This window comes from Bufo gargarizans, chromosome 4 (genome assembly GCF_014858855.1).
Source record: "Bufo gargarizans isolate SCDJY-AF-19 chromosome 4, ASM1485885v1, whole genome shotgun sequence".
Taxonomy (NCBI): domain Eukaryota; kingdom Metazoa; phylum Chordata; class Amphibia; order Anura; family Bufonidae; genus Bufo; species Bufo gargarizans.
This window is the reverse complement of record NC_058083.1, coordinates 426,771,030-426,792,483: the sequence shown is the minus strand read 5'-3', so window position 1 is coordinate 426,792,483 and position 21,454 is coordinate 426,771,030. Positions and strand designations below refer to the sequence as shown.

General features: G+C 42.4%; 1 protein-coding gene across 2 annotated transcripts in view; it reads left to right on the top strand.

Moving 5' to 3' along the window:
* The window catches only part of COG2 (component of oligomeric golgi complex 2), a 236,981-nt gene that overhangs the window by 57,640 nt on the left and 157,887 nt on the right, over positions 1-21,454 (top strand). Inside the window, exons 5-7 of one of the 2 annotated variants that reach the window (XM_044290296.1) lie at positions 2,412-2,509; positions 12,500-12,608; positions 21,208-21,387. In XM_044290296.1, the coding sequence (XP_044146231.1) occupies positions 2,412-2,509; positions 12,500-12,608; positions 21,208-21,387 (387 nt within the window). Of the gene's footprint in view, positions 1-2,409; positions 2,510-12,499; positions 12,609-21,207; positions 21,388-21,454 lie in introns of both variants that reach the window. The other variant, XM_044290297.1, reaches the window with a different exon arrangement.

Sequence of the window (21,454 nt, the reverse complement as noted above, 5' to 3'; positions counted from 1 at the left end):
TCCGTTTCATTTCAAATCCATTGTGGTGGTGTATAGAGTCAGAAAAGGTTAGAATTGTGTTGATGTCCCAATATTTATGGACCTAACTATGTATGTGCGTCTCTCTCACTCCCACACACAGTATATACTTGCATAATACATGTGTGTATATAGATTTACTGTATTTTTATTTGTATGTGCATATGAACATATATAATGTAATAGTAAATCATAGCGGGAAGTGACCTTCATGCAATTTGACATACTAGTACATAATGCCGATGAGCACCAGACCTGGTATTACACTGACAGGCAAAAAATAAAAACTGCCAAAAAAGCAATTTGGGCCTAAAAATGCACTGAGGTTCTTATTCTGCGGGTCAATATGAATGCAGCGATGCCAAACTTGAAAATATATATATATATATTTATTATTTTTTTTGTCCGCAGTAGCGGACAAGAATGGGCGTTGCTATGGGGGTGCCGGTCGGGTGTATTGCGGCTCCGCAATGCACTACGGACGTCTAAATGGAGCCTTACTGCTGGATCTTTGCCAGCCCCTCCCAGTAATCTGTCAACCCAATCTGCGATGTGTCGAACTTGAGCGCCAAGAAGGCATCACACTGTTAGGGCAATCTGTCACAAAGACCGGGATTGTCTATCTGTACCCCTAATAATTGTCCCCCACTAACAGAGCCTGTCTGGCCTGCCCTGCACTGGCAGAAGAAGTGTCTGGCTGCACCAGTGCTCTCCCTGAACTGACATCCCCCTCATCTGCCAACCTTGCAAACTTGTTGGGGTGTATCACCAGTGCTAGCCTTCCTGACACTCTTCCCTCTACCTTGCTTCCTAACTGTTATCCAGCTACCTACCTCACTTTCCTGAGACTCCATGCTACCTGCCTCCCCACATCTACCCCATAAAGTGCCTGCTCATTGAGCAGCAAACATTTCCAAATTGCTTGTGTCAAAATTCACTTGTTTAGATTGTGTGATTCCAAACTAGTAATTTTCTCACATTTTGAACAAAGATATGCACCCTCAGATGGCTGTTCCAGGCCTGCACATCTGTATAGGTCATTAATATCCAAACGGTGAGGGTCCAATACCCCGTTTCCCCACCGTTCAGCGGTTCACTCTGGCCTCTAGTGCTGGAACTACCACTTTGAAAGGACCTGTGCATTCTGTTACTTTCAAAGTGAAGTTCTCACCTCCCATTACATTTCATGGGATTTGACCTGCAGTAAGAAGCTGAGGTTCCTGTCCCATGTAAAGTTCTAGTTCAAGCACCAGAGGGAACAACTGATAGGTGGTGGGTGCATGGTATTGGACCCTCAGTGATCAAGTATTAATGAGCTATCCTGAGGAAGCCTTGGAATACCAGAAGCCATTTTGGTCATTTTTCAAATTTGGCATGTGACACTTTATATGGTAATAACTTTGGATTGCTTTTACCTATCCAACTGATCATGAGTTGTTGTTTTTTTTTCGTGACATATCACGTTTCATACTAGTGTTAAATTTGGGCCCATATGTGTTTATAAAATAAAAAATGCTGAACTTGTTGAAAATTTAGAAAAATTAACACTTTTCTAAATTAGAGTTTCTCTGCTTTTACGACAGATAGTGATACCTCATAAAAGTTATTAATTTACATTCGCTATGTCTTTTTATGTTGGAATCATTTTGTAAAGGTCATTTTATTTTTTAAGATTTTTTTTTTTTTTTTTTGAATTTCAGAAGCAATTGTTTAAAAATTTTCAAGAAAATTTCCAAAACCGACTTTTTAAGGAGCCAATTTATTTCTGAATTGACTTTTAAAGGGCTTAAATAATGAAAACCACTCATAAATGACCCCATTTTGGAAACTGTGGGCCATTTATCAAACTGGTGTAAAGTAGAACTGGCTTAGTTGCCCATAGCAACCAATCATTATCTTCCTTTCATTTTCTGAAGGAGCTGTCCAAAATGAAAGGTGGAATCTGGTTGTTTTACACCAGTTTGACAAATTATACTCCTCCTCCGGACGTAACTGTATGCTGGGTTGTTCTGTTACATGCAATCCGAATGTACAGTTACATCCAGAAGAATCCGAGCAGATAGATAACTTTTTCTTTTTTTGGGAAAAACTTGTAATTTTATTCCTTGTGTAAGAGTGTATACATAGATGGCTATCATCCGCTTTCTTTTCACATCAATTATGCCAAAACCCTTAAATTAGCAGAGAGCTACATATTTATAATTTTTTTTTTTTTTTTTTTAACTGAATCTTTAATTTAAAAAAAATCTATATCTAAATCTGATCAGCTACTCCTGCTCTATAACATGCTACCTGCAGATTTCACTGCAATTTGTGGTGAGACATTTCTTTTTTAAGTGCTGTATAGAATCCTAGTGAAGACAAATACTGAATATTGGATTTCAATGTTTCAGATGTGTGTGTTAAGGATGATTCATGTTATTTATTCTGTTGAGAAGATTGAAGGCATCTTGAACTCCCAGAACCGTAAAGAAAATGCAGAATTGGACAGGTGAGTCTTTATTGTGGCTCTGTACAAGTGTAAGGAGGCCTTCTTTAACTCAGTAAGCATGCAGTTGTATTTGGACGAATGCAGAGTTTTTGTCCTCTCTGGTTTCTCCTATTAGGGATGTTTTTATTAATTTTTATAGGGTGGTAATTGGGTATGAGCAAATTTCATATTTTGAAGTTCGGGTTGGGGTATATGCTGAATTGCGTTATGGATTCCGTTACCACGGACCATAACTCAATTCCATGATTGAATGCATGACTGAATGCCTCTCGCTGCTGATGGTAGCAGCTCGGGAACAGAGCCACTGGGGGACCGCATGGGGGGGGGGGGGCATTGTGGCATTAGGGGCACAGGAGGCATGAGCCAGCACAGGGGGTGTTTAGGGCACTGGCTGACAAGCCCTATTCTCCGAAGTGGAGATCAGAGCCTGAAACCGGCATTTTACCACTGCCACACTCCGATTGGTTAATCTGCACTGACTAACCAATCGGAGCGATTACTGGCAAGGGACCACTCTGGTCCCTTGCTGGCTTCTCCCGTGTCTCTGCTATCAGTGATTCATATTCTTGAAGTCTTAGTGACGATGCACCATTGGTATTTACATCACCAGTACATGACTACCAATTTCATATGTGCATATATAAAAAGTTAATGGGATAGCCCAAGATGAATTAAAAAAATCTTTGAGAAGCATTAACCACTTCAACCCCGCTAGCTGAAACCCCCTTCATGACCAGGCCACTTTTTACACTTCTGCACTACACTACTTTCACCGTTTATCGCTCGGTCATGCAACTTACCACCCAAATGAATTTTACCTCCTTTTCTTCTCACTAATAGAGCTTTCATTTGGTGGTATTTTATTGCTGCTGACATTTTTTTGTTATTAATCAAAATGTAACGATTTTTCTTGCAAAAAAATGACATTTTTCACTTTCAGCTGTAAAATTTAGCAAAAAAAACGACATCCATATATTAATTTTTCGCCAAATTTATTGTTCTACATGTCTTTGATAAAAAAAAAAAAATGTTTGGGCAAAAAAAATAAAAAATGGTTTGGGTAAAAGTTATAGCGTTTACACCCTATGGTACAAAAATGTGAATTTCCGCTTTTTGAAACCGCTCTGACTTTCTGAGCACCTGTCATGATTCCTGAGGTTCTACAATGCCCAAACAGTAGAAAAACCCCACAAATGACCCCATTTTGGAAAGTAGACACCCTAAGGTATTCGCTGATGGGCATAGTGAGTTCATAGAACTTTTTTATTTTTTGTCACAAGTTAGCGGAAAATGATGAGATTTTTTTTCTTTTCCCTTACAAAGTCTCATATTCCACTAACTTGCGACAAAAAATAAAAAATTCTAGGAACTCGCCATGCCCCTCATGGAATACCTTGGGGTGTCTTCTTTCCAAAATGGGGTCACTTGTGGCGTAGTTATACTGCCCTGGCAATTTAGGGGCCCATATGTGTGAGAAGTACTTTGCAATCAAAATCTGTAAAAAATGACCGGTGAAATCCGAAAGGTGCACTTTGGAATGTGGGTCCCTTTGCCCACCTAGGCTGCAAAAAAGTGTCGCACATCTGGTATCGCCGTACTCAGGAGAAGTTGGGGAATGTGTTTTGGGGTGTCATTTTACATATAACCATGCTGGGTGAGAGAAATATCTTGGCAAAAGACAACTTTTCCCATTTTTTTAATACAAAGTTGGCATTTGACCAAGATATTTATCTCACGCAGCATGGATATATGTAAAATGACACCCCAAAACACATTCCCCAGCTTCTCCTGAGTACGGCGATACCACATGTGTGACACTTTTGCGCATCTAGGCTGCAAAAGTGCCCAAATGCCTTTTTAGGAGGGCATTTTTAGACATTTGGATCCCAGACTTCTTCTCACGCTTTAGGGCCCCTAAAAAGCCAGGGCAGTATAAATACCCCACATGTGACCCCACTTTGGAAAGAAGACACCCCAAGGTATTCAATGAGGGGCATGGCGAGTTCATAGAAATGTATTTTTTTTGGCATAAGTTAGCGGAAATTGATTTATTTTTTATTTTTTTCTCAAAGTCTCACTTTCTGCTAACTTAGGACAAAAATTTAAATCTTTCATGGACTCAATATGCCCCTCAGCGAATACCTTGGGGTGTCTTCTTTCCAAAATGGGGTCAGTTGTGGGGTGTTTGTACTGCCCTGGCATTTGAGGGTCTCCGCAATCATTACATGTATGGCCAGCGTTAGGAGTTTCTGCTATTCTCCTTATATTGAGCATACAGGTAATGAGATTTTTTTTTTTTCCGTTCAGCCTCTGGGCTGAAAGAAAAAAATTAATGGCACAGATTTCTTCATTCGCATCGATCAATGTGGATGAAAAAATCTCTGCCAAAAAAAAAAAACAAGGGGGAAAGGCGTCTGCCAGGACATAGGAGCTCCGCCCAACATCCATACCCACTTAGCTCGTATGCCCTGGCAAACCAGATTTCTCCATTCACATCAATCGATGTGGATGAATAAATCATTGCCAGGATTTTTTTTTTTTTTTTTACATACAAAGTGTTTGCCAAAGCATAGGAACGCCTCCTCCTCCTCAGCTCGTATGCCTCGGCAAACGTATCTGTTACTGCAGAGGAGAAATCTCGTCTTGCAGCGCCGCATACACCGACTTGCGTGTAATCTGACAGCAGTGCAATGCTTCTGTCAGAATGCACATCAGTGCTGCAGCTAGTCGATCGGTTGGTCCACCTGGAAGGTAAAAAAACAAAAAAAGAAAAAACCAGTCCGCAACGCAATAATTTTATTAACTTTGGAACAGAACATATAAACTTTAACTTTTTGAACTAAACATTAACCTTTTTGCTTACTGGTGTTTTTTTTTTTTTTTTTTTTACCTTTCTAGAACAAATCTCTCCTTCCCCATGGGTCAATGTGCAAAGCGCAAATCGCCCAAAGATGTGGCGAAGTGCGTTATGCACTTTGTCCCAAGTGAAAGGAGACGTTTGCAGCAGCTGTGTGAGTGAATGGGCCCTAATAGCCCTGTGTGCCTGTCCTGGTGAGATGATCCCTATGCTAGGTGTACCTGTGTGTGGTACTTCCGGAAACACTCCCCTAAGCATAGGGCAGTGTGGTCAGGACAGAAATAGCGGGTGTCACGCCTTATTCCACTCCTGCTACAGACACGACATTTTTTTCGGGGTGGCGGTCGGTTTGAGGTACCAGGAACGACACTGGGGAAATGTCGCTCGTGTAGACGGCTAACTACACTGGTGGATGGGGCCACGGAACCTCCTGGGTACAGGAGGTTCGCGATGATCTCTTCCTGAAATTTGAGGAAAGATCCAGTTCTCCCAGCCTTACTGTAGAGAACAAAACTATTATACAGAGCCAATTGAATTAAATATACAGACACCTTCTTATACCAGCATCTGGTTCTGCGGGAAACTAAATACGGAGACAACATCTGGTCATTGAAGTCCACCCCTCCCATGTGAAGGTTATAGTCGTGGACTGAGAGGGGCTTTTCAATGACACGGGTTGCTCGCTCAATTTGTATTGTCGTGTCTGCGTGAATGGAGGAGAGCATGTAAACGTCACGCTTGTCTCTCCATTTCACCGCGAGCAGTTCTTCGTTACACAGTGCGGCCCTCTGCCCCCTTGCAAGATGGGTGCTAACAAGCCGTTGAGGGAAGCCCGCGCGACTAGTTCGCGCGGTACCACAGGCGCCAATCCGTTCTAGAAACAAATGCCTAAAGAGGGCCACACTTGTGTAGAAATTGTCCACATAAAGATGGTACCCCTTGCCGAATAAGGGTGACACCAAGTCCCAGACTATCTTCCCACTGCTCCCCAGGTAGTCAGGGCAACCGACCGGCTCCAGGGTCTGATCTTTTCCCTCATAGACACGAAATTTGTGGGTATAGCCTGTGGCCCTTTCACAGAGCTTATACATTTTGACCCCATACCGGGCGCGCTTGCTTGGGATGTATTGTTTGAAGCCAAGGCGCCCGGTAAAATGTATCAGGGACTCGTCTACGCAGATGTTTTGCTCTGGGGTATACAACTCTGCAAATTTCAGGTTGAAATAGTCTGAGGGACCGAATTTTGTGGAGCCGGTCAAAAGCAGGGTGGCCTCTGGGACGGGAGGTGCTGTTATCACTAAAGTGCAGGAAACGCAGGATGGTCTCAAATCGTGTCCTGGACATAGCAGCAGAGAACATGGGCATGTGATGAATTGGGTTCGTGGACCAATATGACCGCAATTCATGCTTTTTAGTTACACCCATGTTGAGGAGAAGGCCCAAAAAAGTTTTAATTTTGGAAACTTGGACTGGTTTCCACCGGAAAGGCTGGGCATAAAAGCTTCCCGGGTTAGCGGTTATAAATTGTGTGGCATACCGGTTTGTCTCTGCCACTAAGTCTAAGAGCTCCGCAGTCAAGAACAGCTCAAAAAATCCCAGGGCCGAACCGATCTGAGCTGTCTCAACCCGAACTCCAGACTGGGCGGTGAAAGGGGGAACTACAGGTGCGGCTGAAGTTGGGGACTGCCAATCAGGGTTTGCCAGCACCTCAGGGATTCTAGGGGCTCTACGGGCACGTCTTTGCGGTGGCTGCGACGGGGTCACTACTGCACGTGCCACTGTACCAGCTTCAACTGCCCTTCTGGTGCTCGCTACTTCACCATGTTCTACGGCAGTGCTGGTACTAGGTCCAGGAAGGGCTGCGCTGCTGGTGTATGCCTCACCACGTAATCCAACAGCACCAGCCCCACTCTGCTGCTCTTGAAGCGGATCCAGCGCAACCTGCGGTCTAGCGACACGGGGCCGGGTACGCCTGGTGCTATTAGGGAACTCAGCCTCCTCGTCCGAACTTTGGGTCAGAGAGCCACTGCTTTCTACAGGTTCGTATTCTGACCCGCTAGATTCATCAGATGAGGGTTCCCATTCCTCATCCGACTGGGTCAGAAGCCTGTAGGCCTCTTCAGAAGAATACCCCCTGTTTGACATGTGGGCAACTAAATTTAGGGGTATTCCCTGAGACTACCCAAGAAAAAAAAGCAAGCCTGTCTTACAAATGGGAGGCTAGCGAAGTACCGGAGGCCGCTGCGGTTGATAAAAAATATCAACACTGATTTTTTTTATCGCCGCAGCGCGTGTAAAGTGAATGTGCAGTGATCCAAAAAAAAGATTTTTTGTCACTGCGGTGGGGCGGGCGTGGGTGAACGCACGTGTGGGCGACCGATCAGGCTTGATCGGGCAAACACTGCGTTTTGGGTGGAGGGCGAACCTAAAGTGACACTAATACAATTATAGATCTGACCGTGATCAGTTTTGATCACTTCCAGATATTATAAAAGTACAAATGCTGATTAGCGATACGCTAATCAGCGACTGCGGAGCGGTGGGCTGGGCGCTAACTGATCCCTAAACTACCTAACCAAGGGGCCTAAACTATACCTAAAACCTAACGGTCAATACCAGTGGAAAAAAAAGTGACAGTTTGCACTGATCACTTTTTTCCTTTCACTAGTGATTGACAGGGGCGATCAAAGGGGTGATCAAAGGGTTAATTGGGGTTCAGGGGGGTGATCTGGGGCTAGTATGTGGTGTTGGTGTACTCACTGTGTAGCCTGCTCCTCTGCTGGATCCAACCGACGAAAAGAACCAGCAGAGGAGCAGGCCAGCCATATAACAGATCATATTTACTAATATGATCTGTTATCTGGCACTCTGATTGGTTTTTTTTAAAAATCAGCAACCTGCCAGCCACGATCATTGGCTGGCAGGTTGCTAACGAAATACTCCTTGACGAAATGCCGGCCCGCGATGTGCATGCGCGGGCCGGCTGTGACGAAATCTCGCGTCTCGCGAGATGATGCGTCCAGGAGGAGTAAATCAACCACCTCCCGGACGCATCGGTGCGTACAGCGGTCGGGAGGTGGTTAAAATGATAAAAAAAAAAGTTAAATGTTCACATGATGAATTAAAAAATGCCAGGGATGCCCAACCTGTGGCCCTCCAGCTGTTGCAAAATTACTACTTCCAAGCCTACAGCTGGAGATCCCCAGGTTGGGCATCCCTGAGAGAGAGCATGCTGCTTCTTTTTTCCCATGCTGTTTAAAAAAAAAAAAAAAAAAAAAATTCTGCTAGCTATTTAAATGAATGGGGGCGTTTTTTTTTTTTAGCTCATTCAGCATGAAAATCAGTGCCAAAAAAACGTTGTTTAAACAGGTCTTTTAGATGTGTGTGTGTTTTTTTTATTTTTATTTTTTATTTGAAGTCAGAGACTTTTAATTATCTCAGACAACCCCTTTGGAGACCATCGTGAATCATTGTGAATGTTGGATACTGTGTTATGTATACATGGGTATTATCTTACATTGAAAGCCTACCTGAGAAGATATGATTTTGTCATGCGGGTGAAAACTGCAGGATTTTGGATGTTGTGTGTTGTGTTTTTTTTTTTTTTTGTTTTTTTGATAGATAGATAGATAGATAGATAGATAGATAGTAACATAGTACATAAGGCCGAAAAAAGACATTTGTCCATCCAGTTCGGCCTGTTATCCCGCAAGTTGATCCAGAGGAAGACCCCTCTCTAGTAGCTATAGCCTGTAATATTATTAAGCTCCAGAAATACGTCCAGGCCCCTCTTGAATTCCTTTATTGTACTCACCATCACCACCTCCTCAGGCAGAGAGTTCCATATTCTCACTGCTCTTACCGTAAAGAATCCTTTTCTATGTTTGTGTACAAACCTTCTTTCCTCCAGGCGCAGAGGATGTCCCCTCGTCACAGTCACCGTCCTGGGAATAAATAGATGACGGGATAGATCTCTGTACTGACCCCTGATATATTTATACATATTAATTAGATCTCCCCTCAGTCGTCTTTTTTCTAAAGTGAATAACCCTAATTTTGATAATCTTTCAGGGTACTGTAGTTGCCCCATTCCAGTTATTACTTTAGTTGCCCTCCTCTGGACCTTCTCCAGCTCTGCTATGTCTGCCTTGTTTACAGGAGCCCAGAACTGTACACAGTACTCCATGTGTGGTCTGACTAGCAATTTGTAAAGTGGTAGGACTATGTTCTTATCACGGGAATCTATGCCCCTTCTGATGCAACCCATTATCTTGTTGCTACACTGAGAGGCATTGATAATTTGCAAAAGAGTTTGCTTCTCACCGAGCAAGCACTCTTTGGGGTAGATGAGGGGGAGGGTGACAGAGAGGAGGCTGAGGAAAGTGAGGTAGCTAGCTGGGTAACAGTTAGAAAGCGGGGTAGAGGGAAGAGTGCCAGGGAGGCTAGCCCTGATCTGACACACCCCAACAAGTTTGCACGTTTGGCAGATGAGGGGGATGTCAGTCCGGGGACGGCACTGCTGCAGCCGGACACTTCCTCTGCCAGTCAGGGGAATGTCAGCTCCAGTAAGCAGGGAACCAGGAGAGCAGGGCAGGCCAGACAGGTGCTGGTAGTGGGCGACTCCATTATTAGGGGAACAGATAGGGAAATCTGTCACAAAGACCGTGATCGCCGAACAGTGTGCTGTCTTCCTGGCGCTAGAGTTCGACACATTGCGGATCGGGTTGACAGATTACTGGGAGGGGCTGGAGAAGATCCAGCGGTCATGGTCCATATCGGAACCAATGACAAAGTTAGAGGTAGGTGGAGAGTCCTTAAAAATGATTTCAGGGATTTAGGTCAAAAGCTGAGGGCAAGGACCTCAAAGGTAGTATTTTCCGAAATACTGCCTGTACCACGAGCCACACAAGAAAGGCAGCGGGAGATTATGGAGATTAACAAGTGGCTCAAGAACTGGTGTAGGAAGGAGGGGTTTGGGTTCCTGGAGAACTGGGCCGATTTTTCTATCGGCTACAGGCTCTATTGTAGGGACGGGCTGCACCTCAATGGGGAAGGGGCAGCTGTGCTGGGGAGAAAGATGGCTAGAAGGTTGGAGGAGTGTTTAAACTAGGGACTGGGGGGGAGGGTAATTACGTTATAGGACGGGAAGATAGTGCAGATAGAGACCGGGGGCAAAGTAATGGGACTGGGGGAGGAATGGAAGGAGGGACTAGAACAGTTCAGAAGGAAAGGTGTAGGGTAAAAAATATACATAAACCTCTCAAATGTATGTATACTAATGCCAGAAGCCTGACTAATAAAACTGGTGAACTGGAATTAGTGATGTGTGAGGAGAACTATGACATAGTGGGAATAACTGAGACATGGCTGGATGATAGCTATGACTGGGCGGTTAATGTACAAGGTTACAGTCTGTTTAGAAAGGATCGTCAAAACCGGAGAGGAGGAGGGGTCTGCCTCTATGTAAAGTCCGGTCTAAAGCCCACACTCCGCGAAGATATAAATGAGGGACATGAACATGTGGAGTCACTGTGGGTAGAGATACATGGAGCTAAAAGCAACAATAAATTACTAATAGGAGTTTACTATAAACCACCTAATATACCAGAGTCCACAGAAAATCTATTACTAAACGAGATAGACGAGGCGGCAAATCATAATGAGGTGGTTATTATGGGGGACTTCAACTACCCAGATATAGACTGGGAAACTGAAACTTGTATATCTCATAAAGGAAACAGGTTCTTGGCAATAACCAAAGACAATTACCTCTCCCAACTGGTTCAGGACCCGACTAGAGGGACGGCCATACTGGACTTAGTATTAACCAATAGGCCTGACAGAACAACAGACGTGCAGGTTGGGGGACACCTGGGAAATAGTGACCACAAAGTAATAACCTTCCAATTATCATTCAAAAGAGCGTTTCTACAGGGAGGAACAAAAATACCAAACTTCAAAAAAGCTAAATTTAGCCAACTAAGAGAGGCCATAGGCCAAACTAACTGGGACAAAGTCCTCAAAAATAAAAATACAGCCACAAAATGGGATATCTTTAAAAACATCCTAAAATCTTATTGTGAGAGGTACATACCGTATGGTAATAAAAGGTTAAGGAATAAAAAGAAACCAATGTGGATAAATAGAACTGTAACGAAAGCAATAAATGACAAAAAGAAAGCATATCATTCACTGAAACAGGAGGGGAGCACGGAAGCACTGAAAAACTATAAGGAAAAAAATAGAACATGTAAAAAACAAATAATAGCGGCCAAACTAGAGACCGAGAGATTAATTGCCAAAGAGAGTAAAACTAACCCTAAAATATTCTTCAATTATATAAATGTTAAAAAGTATAAATCTGAAGGTGTCGGCCCTTTAAAGAGTAATGAGGGGGAAGTCGCAGAGAGCGATGAGGAGAAAGCAAAGCTGTTAAATATTTTTTTCTCCAATGTATTCACTGAGGAAAATAAATTGTCAGATGACATGCAGAATGTAAAAATAAATTCCCCCATTAAAAGTGTCCTGTCTGACCCAGGAAGAAGTACATCAGCGACTTAAAAAGATTAAAATAGACAAATCGCCAGGACCGGATGACATACACCCCCGTATCCTAAAGGAATTAAGTAATGTCATAGCCAGACCCTTATTTCTGATATTTGCAACTCATGCAGATAGATAATATTACATGTTATAGTTACTAGAGATGGATCGTTGATCCAGGTAGTTAGTCTGATTGCCTGACTGGAGTCGGGAAGGAATTTTTTTACCCCTAAAGTGAGGAAAATTGACTTCTACCTCGCAGTTTTTTTTTTTTTTTTTTTTTTTTTTTTTTTTCCTTTCTCTGGGTTAACTTTGCAGGATAACTGGATAGACAATAGTGGAAAGGAAAAGCGCAAGTGTGAAAGTAGCCTAATAAAGGTGATGGTTTAATTCTTTGTACTGTTCCACTTTCATGTTGACCTGAGAAATCAGTTTGGTTGTCTTTCATTGTAAAGAAATTATATAACCCAGAACCTTTTTTTTTTTTTTAACTTGAAATGAGCAAATGTTATCTTGGTGTGTTAAAACTTATTTCTAGTAGTCGTTTAACTAGGCTAAAATGTATTCTTCCTGTTTTCATCTTATTAAAGCACGTTGCTGACCGGGCAGATCTTAGAAAGAATTGCCACAGAATTTAATCAGTTGCAGTTCCATGCTGTTCAAAGCAAAGGCATGCCTCTTCTCGATAAAGTGAGACCTGTAAGTATATTGCACACGTTTCACATTGCTTACCTGTTTACATTATTTCAGATTAGTTCTACATGGCCTATTTCTTTCTTTTCTCAAGAACGGTATAGTATATAATGTATGATTATGTTCTGTTTTTATTAGAATACAGTGGTCCCTCAAGGTACAATAGCCTCATGATACAATATTTTCAACATACAATGGTTCCTGGGCCATCCTAAGTTGAAACTAGACTCAACATACAGTGTTTCAGGCTCAGATCCAACCAATCAACATGGCCCCTTTTCTGGCCTATTTATTGCTTGTGTAGTTGCTCCTCTTTACAGTACAGGATGGTACTACATGTACTGACTGTACTGCCCTCTGTGCCAGGATGAGCTACTCCTTTGGATGTGAGGGTGGCTCCATTTATTTTCTGGTACATTCTGTACTATGTTTGACCCCTAAAATGTTACTGTCCTCCTCACAGAGTGGTCTACAGCTCCCAGCAGCTATTCCTAAATGCTGTATGTAAAGACTTGATTTATCAGTCTTGGGGTCTGTTCAGGTGACCGTAAGAGCGATATACCCCCAATGTCCAAGATGGGAATACCACTTTAATGGGGCCGGCGAGGCATTCAGGTACTTTCCAGAGAGCTCCAGCAGGATGTCCCCAGCCAGATCTCTTTACCGCTAGTGTGAAACTACCCTAACTGCCATTTTTCAAAAAATCTTATATTGAACAGCTCCAGTGCATACCATGAGTTCTGAATACTTAGGCTGAGTTCACACGAGCGTGACAGATTTGGTCCGGATGCGTTCAGGGTGCGTTCAGTTAAACTCGCACCATTTTGCAAGCAAGTTCAGTCAGTTTTGGCTGCAATTGCGTTTAGTTGTTCAGTTTTTTCCGCGCGGATGCAATGCGTTTTGATACGTTTTTCACGCGCGTGATAAAAAACTGAAGGTTTACAAACAACATCTCCTAGCAACCATCAGTGAAAAACGCATTGCATCCGCACTTGCTTGCAGATGCAATGCGTTATTAACGCAGCCCCATTCACTTCTATGGAGCCAGGGCTGCGTGAAAAACGCAGAATATAGAACATGCTGCGATTTTAAAGCATTGCAGAAGTGATGCATGAAAAAAAATGCTCATGTGCACAGCCCCATTGAAATGAATGGGTCAGGATTCAGTGCAGGTGCAATGCGTTCACCTACTGCATTGCACCCGCGCGGAAATCTCGCCCGTGTGAACTCAGCCTTATGAGATCCTGGTTTTCTCCCTGCTGCTAATTCAGTTGGGAATAAACGGTCAATCAGTGGCAGAGGGGTGGAGAAAGCCAGGAACTCATGCATATCAGGACTCCTTGGCATATGCTGGAGCTGTTAGAAGTGTCAGATTACCTTTAAACTACTCTGGAATCTGACAGTGTTTTTTTCCCCAGCTTGTGCATGAGGTTGTACAGTATTGCCAAAACATGGCTGCTTTTTTTCCAATAACTGTGCCACACATGTCCATGGGTTGTTTCTGGTATTCTAATATGTAGTTGTCATTTTTTTGGAAACCTTTCTACTGCTTCAGCACTGAAATATAGCCAAATGTCTGTGAAAAGAAAATTCCAATCTGTCTGCAATACTTTAGCTATAACTCTAACTTTTAGATTTATTATCCTCTTTGAGAACCGGTCATATCCTTTAGCGCATGTGTTATAGTTCACCATGTAATACCAATTCTGGAGTATCTTTTCATATGCCTCTCTATGTTGTGTCGTTCCTCTAGTATTACTTCTAGAAGTTTATGTATTCATTCCTAGCAGTCTGCAGTAAAGGTCCAAATGGGTGTTCCCAGTTGGAATTGTGTCCCTTCATAATCTGACACTGGCAGCACTGTAGAATGGCACAACATAGTCATAAGTATAAATGTTTCAGACCTGTATTAGAACATAATAAAATCTCCAGAACTGGAAAGACTACAAATATGGTTTTAAACTGGAAATTATAAAAAAGTAACTTCCTTGAATTGTAAACACACACCCAAAACATATATGTATTTCCTGAAAGCAGACAAGCATATGAATGATGTTGACAACTTTGTCAATCTTCATGTAACTTTGTAACAAACAGTTGCATTTAAGACTTACATCCAAGCAGATGTTTACATATAAAAGCAACTTAACCCTTTCTGCCCCGGGCCAGTTTTCACCTTCCTGCCCAGGCCATTTTTTGCAAATCTGATGTGTCACTTTATGTGGTAATAACTTTGGAACACTTTTACTTATCGTTGTATTTCACGATAGTGCTAAATTAGAGTCAATATATTTTTCCTTTTATTTATTAAAAAAAATTCAAAATTTACCATAAACAATTTTCTAAATTTGAACTTCTCTACTTTTAAGACAGATGGTAATGCCTCATAAAATGGTTATCAGTCATCATTCCCCATATGTCTGCTTTATGTTGGCATCATTTTGTAAATGTCGTGTGTTTTTTTTTTTTTTTTTTTTTTTTTTTTAGGACGTTATAAGGCTTAGAAGTTTAGTAGCCATTTTTCTAATTTTCAACAAAATTCCAAAACCATTTTTTTTTAAGCACCAATTCAGTTCTAAAGTGATTTTGAGGTGCTTACATAATGGAAACCACCCATAAATGACCCCATTTTAGAAACTATACCCCTCTAATTATTCAAAACTGATGTTACAAACTTTGTTAACCCTTAATTTTTTTTCTTGCAACACAGCAAGTGTCAACAGAAAACTAAACCTCAATATGCATTGGGCCAAATACAGCATTTACCTGACAGGGTGAATCATGCGATGTGGCAATACCCAATATGTATTAAAAAAAAATTATACTTTCTTCTGTATTGTAATGCATTGGCTGTAAGTGTATTACTCTTCAGTCTGCTTGCCTGTAAGATCCAGGGGGCTGGATCTCATAGGCTTACATGGAAGACATCGGGTCCCCGTTACAGCAACCGGGGACCCGATGTGGAAGGGAGCTCCCTCCACACACCCCCACACATGCCGCGGTCAGCGCTGACCGTGGCATAATGAGGGTTAATGCACCTGCATCAGTGTTTTCACCAATGTCGGCTCATACAGCTGCGGTCTGGGTCCTGCACCCACACGATCAGTGCGCCATAGTACTACGGCGCTGGTCGGGAAGGGGTTCTCCGGGAATTAAGAAAATAAAATAGGACGGTGGACATTTTATTTCTCCTAATGATTGCTCCCTGGACAAAATGAGCCATTATAACTAATGAGATGCTGGCACATTAACACTTGTTGCGATGCATTTTGCAGAGACTCATAGGCATCGTGCTGTCTTCCATGTAAGCCTGTGAGACCCCGCCCCCTGGGTCTCACAAGCTAGCAGGCTCTAAGTGTATTACAGTGTGTTATACACTTACAGCCAATGCATTATAATACAGATATATTGTAATACATTGTAGAGTGGATCAGACCCCCAAAAGTTGAAGTCCCATAGTGAGAGAAAAAAAAAGGGTAAAAAAAATAGTTTCAACAAAAATTGTTTTTCATAATAAAAAAAATTCAAGCAAAAAGTGTCCTTTTTTTCCAAAATTAAGTTATACATTTTTTTGTAAAAAAAAAAGAAAAGTAGACATATTGGGTATCGCCGCGTCCGCATCGACCAGCTCTATAAAAATATATAATGATCCACCCCATCAGGTGAACGTTGTAAAAATAAACAGTGCCAAAACAGCCATAAAAAAGGAAAAAAGAAAGGTAGGCATACTGGGTAGCACACGTCCGTATCGACCGTCTCTATAAATATCTCGTGATCCACCCCATCAGGTGAACGCCGTAAAAAAAAAAACTGCCAAAACAGCAATTTTCTGGTCACCTTGCCTCGCAAAAAGTGTAGTACAAAGTAATCAAAAAGGCATATGTACCCCAAAATAGTACCAAACTGTCATCTCATCCCACAAAAAATTAGACCCTAAGATCATTGCTAAAAAAAAAAATTCTTGTCAGAAATGCTTTTACTGTCACGTTAGTGTGAAACTTAACAAAAATAGATGGACCTAATAGGCATCGCCGTGTCCGTAACAACCTGCTGTAAGGGGAAACGCTGTAAAAAAAAAAAAAAAATATGCTGTAAGTCATTTTTTGTCACCTCGCCTTACAAAATGCATGATATTGAGTGATCAAAAAGTTCCTCATCCCACAAAAAATGAATCCCCACATTAGACAATCAATAAAAAGATAAAAACCAATGGCACCCGTAAACCAATCCATCAAAATCTGCGCTGCAAAAGCCATATGACGCTCCTTCCTTTTGGCGTCCTGCCATGTGCCCCCACAGCAGTATATCACCACATATAGGGTGTTGCCGTATTCATGCTTTTTCTCCTGTTACCCCTTGTGAAAATAAAAAAATTGGGGCTGAAGCAACATTTTATTGGTAGAAATGAAACTTTTCATTTTCACAGTCAAGTGTTTCCAAATTCCGTAAAACACTTATGGTGGTCACAGTGCTCAATACCCTCCTTAATATTCTTTGAGGGGTGTAGTTTCCACAATGGGGTCACTTTTTGAGGTATTTCCACTGTCTCTTCAAATACAAAATGGTGCCCAAAAAACATTCTAGCAAAATCTGCTTCCAAAAACAATTTGATGCTCCTTTCCTTCCGACCACTGCCATGTGCCTCGACAGCAGTTTACTACCACATATGGAGTATTTATGTAAACTGCAGAATCATAGTGATGTATATTGAGGTTTATTTTGCTGTTAACCCTTGCTGTGTTGCAAGAAAAAAATTGATTAACATAAATAATCTACCAAATAAATGAAATTTCACCTCCATTTTCCTTTTTGATTCTTGTGGAACACTTAAAGGGTTAACAAAGTTTATAACATCAGTTTTGAATAATTTCAGGGGTGTAGTTTCTTAAATGGGGGTCATTTAGTCCCTCAAAATCACTTTATAACTGGTTTATAACTGGTTTGGGAAATTTTGTTGAAACTTTGAAAAATTGCTTCTAATATTTTAAGCCTTCTAACGTCTGAAAAAAATTAAATTACATTTACAAAATGATGCCAACATAAAGTAGACATATGGAAAATATAAAGTAATAACTATTGTGAGTTCTCTATCTGCCATAAATGCAGATAAATTCATATTTAGAAAATAGTTTTTTTTCAAAATTTTCTCTAATATTTGGACTTTTTATTAAATTAAGGTAAAACATATTGACTCAAATTTATCACTATCATGAAGTACAATGTGTCACAAGAAAATATTCTCAGAATGGCTTGAATAAGAAAAAGCTTTCCAAAGTTATTACCACAAAGTGACACGTGTCGGTATTGAAAGGGTTAATAACACTGGAACAGAGGCAATTGTGCAGGGCAAATATATATATATAATTTATTTATTTATTTTATATTCTTTCATGGGAGATACAGATGTAGCAGGGGTAACACACACACACTTTAAGGCTACATGCACACGACCGTGCCGTGTGCCTTCTGCAATTTGCGGAATGGGCGGCCAAGAATAGGACATGTTATATATTTTTTGCGGAACGGAGCAACGGATGCGGACAGCACATGGAGTGCTGTCCGAATCTTTTGCTGCCCCCTTGAAGTGAAGGGGTCCGCATCTGAGCTGCCAAAACGGCAGCTCAGATGCGGACCCAAACAACGGCCGTGTGCATGAGGCCCAACTCAAATTTCTTAACTCATTGCGTTATCTTGAAACAGAAGCCACTGAAAAGCAATTGAAGGTGTTTGCTTAACGCATTTAGTTTAGATAACATGTCTCGTAAAGCATGTGTGTTAACTCTACTACACCCGTGCCTCTTTGCATGTTCATGTTCCAGTAAGTCTCCATACAGGACTGGTCTCTTTTGAGGAGATTCAGTACCCTGGCTAAGCCAAATATGACAAGGGAAAATGCCAAGCCAGATATTCATTCATAGATTGCTGCTTCAGGGTGCTTGCCCTTCATCAGTATGGAGTAGGATTCTGGTTGCGATGCCTTGGATGCAGCTTAAGCAGGGTACTGGCTCTCCTTAAAGAGACCAGCCCTATGTTGACAGTTACTCCTTAGAAGTAACCCGTGACAATGCTCCATGAAAAATTATATGCAAAGAGGTACCTCCCAGTGAAGGCGAGCCACCTCACTAGCACCACCTTGTGGAATGGCTCCCTGTAAGTCAAAATCCAACTTTTTAACAAGAAATATGGAATATGACAAGGGAAAATGTCAAGAAATTCCCTTGCCATATTCCAATACCCTTTTTCACATATGCAAAGGGATACCTCATGGAGCATTGCTAATAAGTCTTCATACCGTGGAGCACTTCCAACAAGTCTTTGAAGGGGTTGTCTCATCATGGACATTGTCTTATAGATGTGGGTCCTACCACTGGGACCCGAACCTATATTGAGAACGGAGCCCCGCAAGTGAAGGAGGGCGCACTGCGCATGCGCAGCCGCCTTCCATTAATTTTCTATGAAGCCAGTACGCTCCCATTCACCGGCTTGGTGGTGGCCGTACCGGAGTCTTCCAGCCACCATCTTGCTTGGCTCCGTTCTCAATATAAGTGCCGGTCCCAGCGGTGGAACCCGCACCTATAAGACAATGGGGGCATATCCTAACGATATGCGCCAATTGTCCATGATGAGACAACCCCTTTAAGGAGATCCAGTACCCTGCTTAATGGGATTCTGTCACCTCCCCTAAGCCAAAAAACGATTTTAAAGCAGCCATGAAGCACAGCTTACCTTGATTAGGCTGTGCTCTTTGATCTTGAAATCCGTCCAGCAGTTACTGCAAAAAACGACTTTGATTGATATGTAAATGAGCCCTGAATGTGCCCAGAGGGGCGTTTTGTTCCTCTTAGAGAGCCCAGTACCGCCCCTCTTTCAGTGCCCAGCCCGCCTTCCTTGTACTGTCTAACCGCCGCCTCCAGCCTGCCACAGCCTCTCCTCCCTCTCCTCCCCCTCCCTCACGCCGAACGAACTCTCGCACAGGCGCAGTACCCACTGAGGGCTGCGCCTGTGCGATCAGCAGGAGACTGAGGGCAGCAGCTTCATCTTCGTCACTGGGCATGCGCCGAGCCCAGTGACGTCCGATGCTCGCTCTTCCCTCAGTCAGCAGGGAAGAGCGAGCATCGGACGTCACTGGGCTCGGCGCATGCCCAGTGACGAAGATGAAGCTGCTGCCCTCAGTCTCCTGCTGATCGCACAGGCGCAGCCCTCAGTGGGTACTGCGCCTGTGCGAGAGTTCGTTCGGCGTGAGGGAGGGGGAGGAGAGGGAGGAGAGGCTGTGGCAGGCTGGAGGCGGCGGTTAGACAGTACAAGGAAGGCGGGCTGGGCACTGAAAGAGGGGCGGTACTGGGCTCTCTAAGAAGAAAAAAACGCCCCTCTGGGCACCTTCAGGACACATTTGAATATCAATCAAAGTCGTTTTTTGCAGTAACTGCTGGACGGATTTCAAGATCAAAGAGCACAGCCTAATCCAGGTAAGCTGTGCTTCATGGCTGCTTTAAAATCGTTTTTTGGCTTAGGGGAGGTGACAGAATCCCTTTAAGCTGCATCCAAATCATCGCACCCAGCCAGCCAAAATCCTTCCCCTTACTGATGAGGGGCAAGCACCCCAAAACGGCTGTCTACAGATGGATATCTGTCTTGGCTTTTACTTTGTCATATTTCAAGGCTTTGTTAACAAGTGAGATTTTGTGGAGCGACTTCCACAAGGTGGCGCTAGCAAGGCTGTTCCATTTCATTGAGAGGTACCTTTGTGCATATTTGCTGCTGCATGAAAGAAGAAGCACATTTACGTGGGAAAAGAACAAGCATTTTTTGTTCTAAATCGTTAGCTCTTGTAAAAGGGCCCTTAGACTAGGTCAAGTGACTTATGATTCCTGGTCTATTGAAGACAGAGCAGTGGGAGGATGGGGGACTCCTTATGCCAGAAATAGGATTGTCAGGAGGTAGTAGGGATTTCTGATCTCCTGGACCACGTGGAAGATCGCTTTATAGGTTTCGCACAGTTTTATTTATGTAAAACAATATAGCAACTCTATATAGAAAATGTATAAATTGCTTTTATTCTATTTAGCTTTCTATATTTAAAGATTTTAGAATTTAATTAAAGGCAATGTTAGTAAGTTGTGTCTCTAAGTGTGTTTAAAGGGCTTCTGTCAGCAGATTTGTAGTTATGAAACTGGCTGACCTGTTGTATATGTGCTTGGCAGCTAAAGGCATCTGTTGGTTCATATGTACCTGTATTGCTGAGAAAAATTATGTTTTAATATATGCAGATAAGCCTCTAGGAGCAATGGGGGCATCGTCATTGCAGAGAGAGCGGAGCCCATTGCTCCTAGAGTCACATTTTCTTATATTAAAAACATAATTTTTCTCAGCAGTGCGGGCACACATGAACATGGGACCAACACAGATGCCTTCAGCTGCCAAGTGCACATGTAACCGATCATCATCCAGTTTGTCCATATCTGCTGACAGATGCCCTTTTAAGAGACTGACTCTTTATTTGGAATTTGTATATTTTGTCAAGCAATATGATCTGCCATAAAATACTGATTCTTTACAACTTGCTGTTTACCTAATGTATTATTTTGTTTCCCTTCCTTTCTTAAAGCGTATTGCTGGCATCACAGCTATGTTACAGCGCTCCCTAGAAGGTCTCCTGTTGGAAGGCCTTCAGACCTCTAATGTGGATATAATTCGTCACTGCTTGAGAACATATGCCACAATTGACAAAACAAAGGATGCGGAAGCACTTATTGGCCAGGTGCTAGTAAAACCTTATATTGATGAGGTATGTCAATACACACTGAGCTGAACCTAATCCAAATTGTTTAAGCTATTGAGCCTTCTCGGGCATC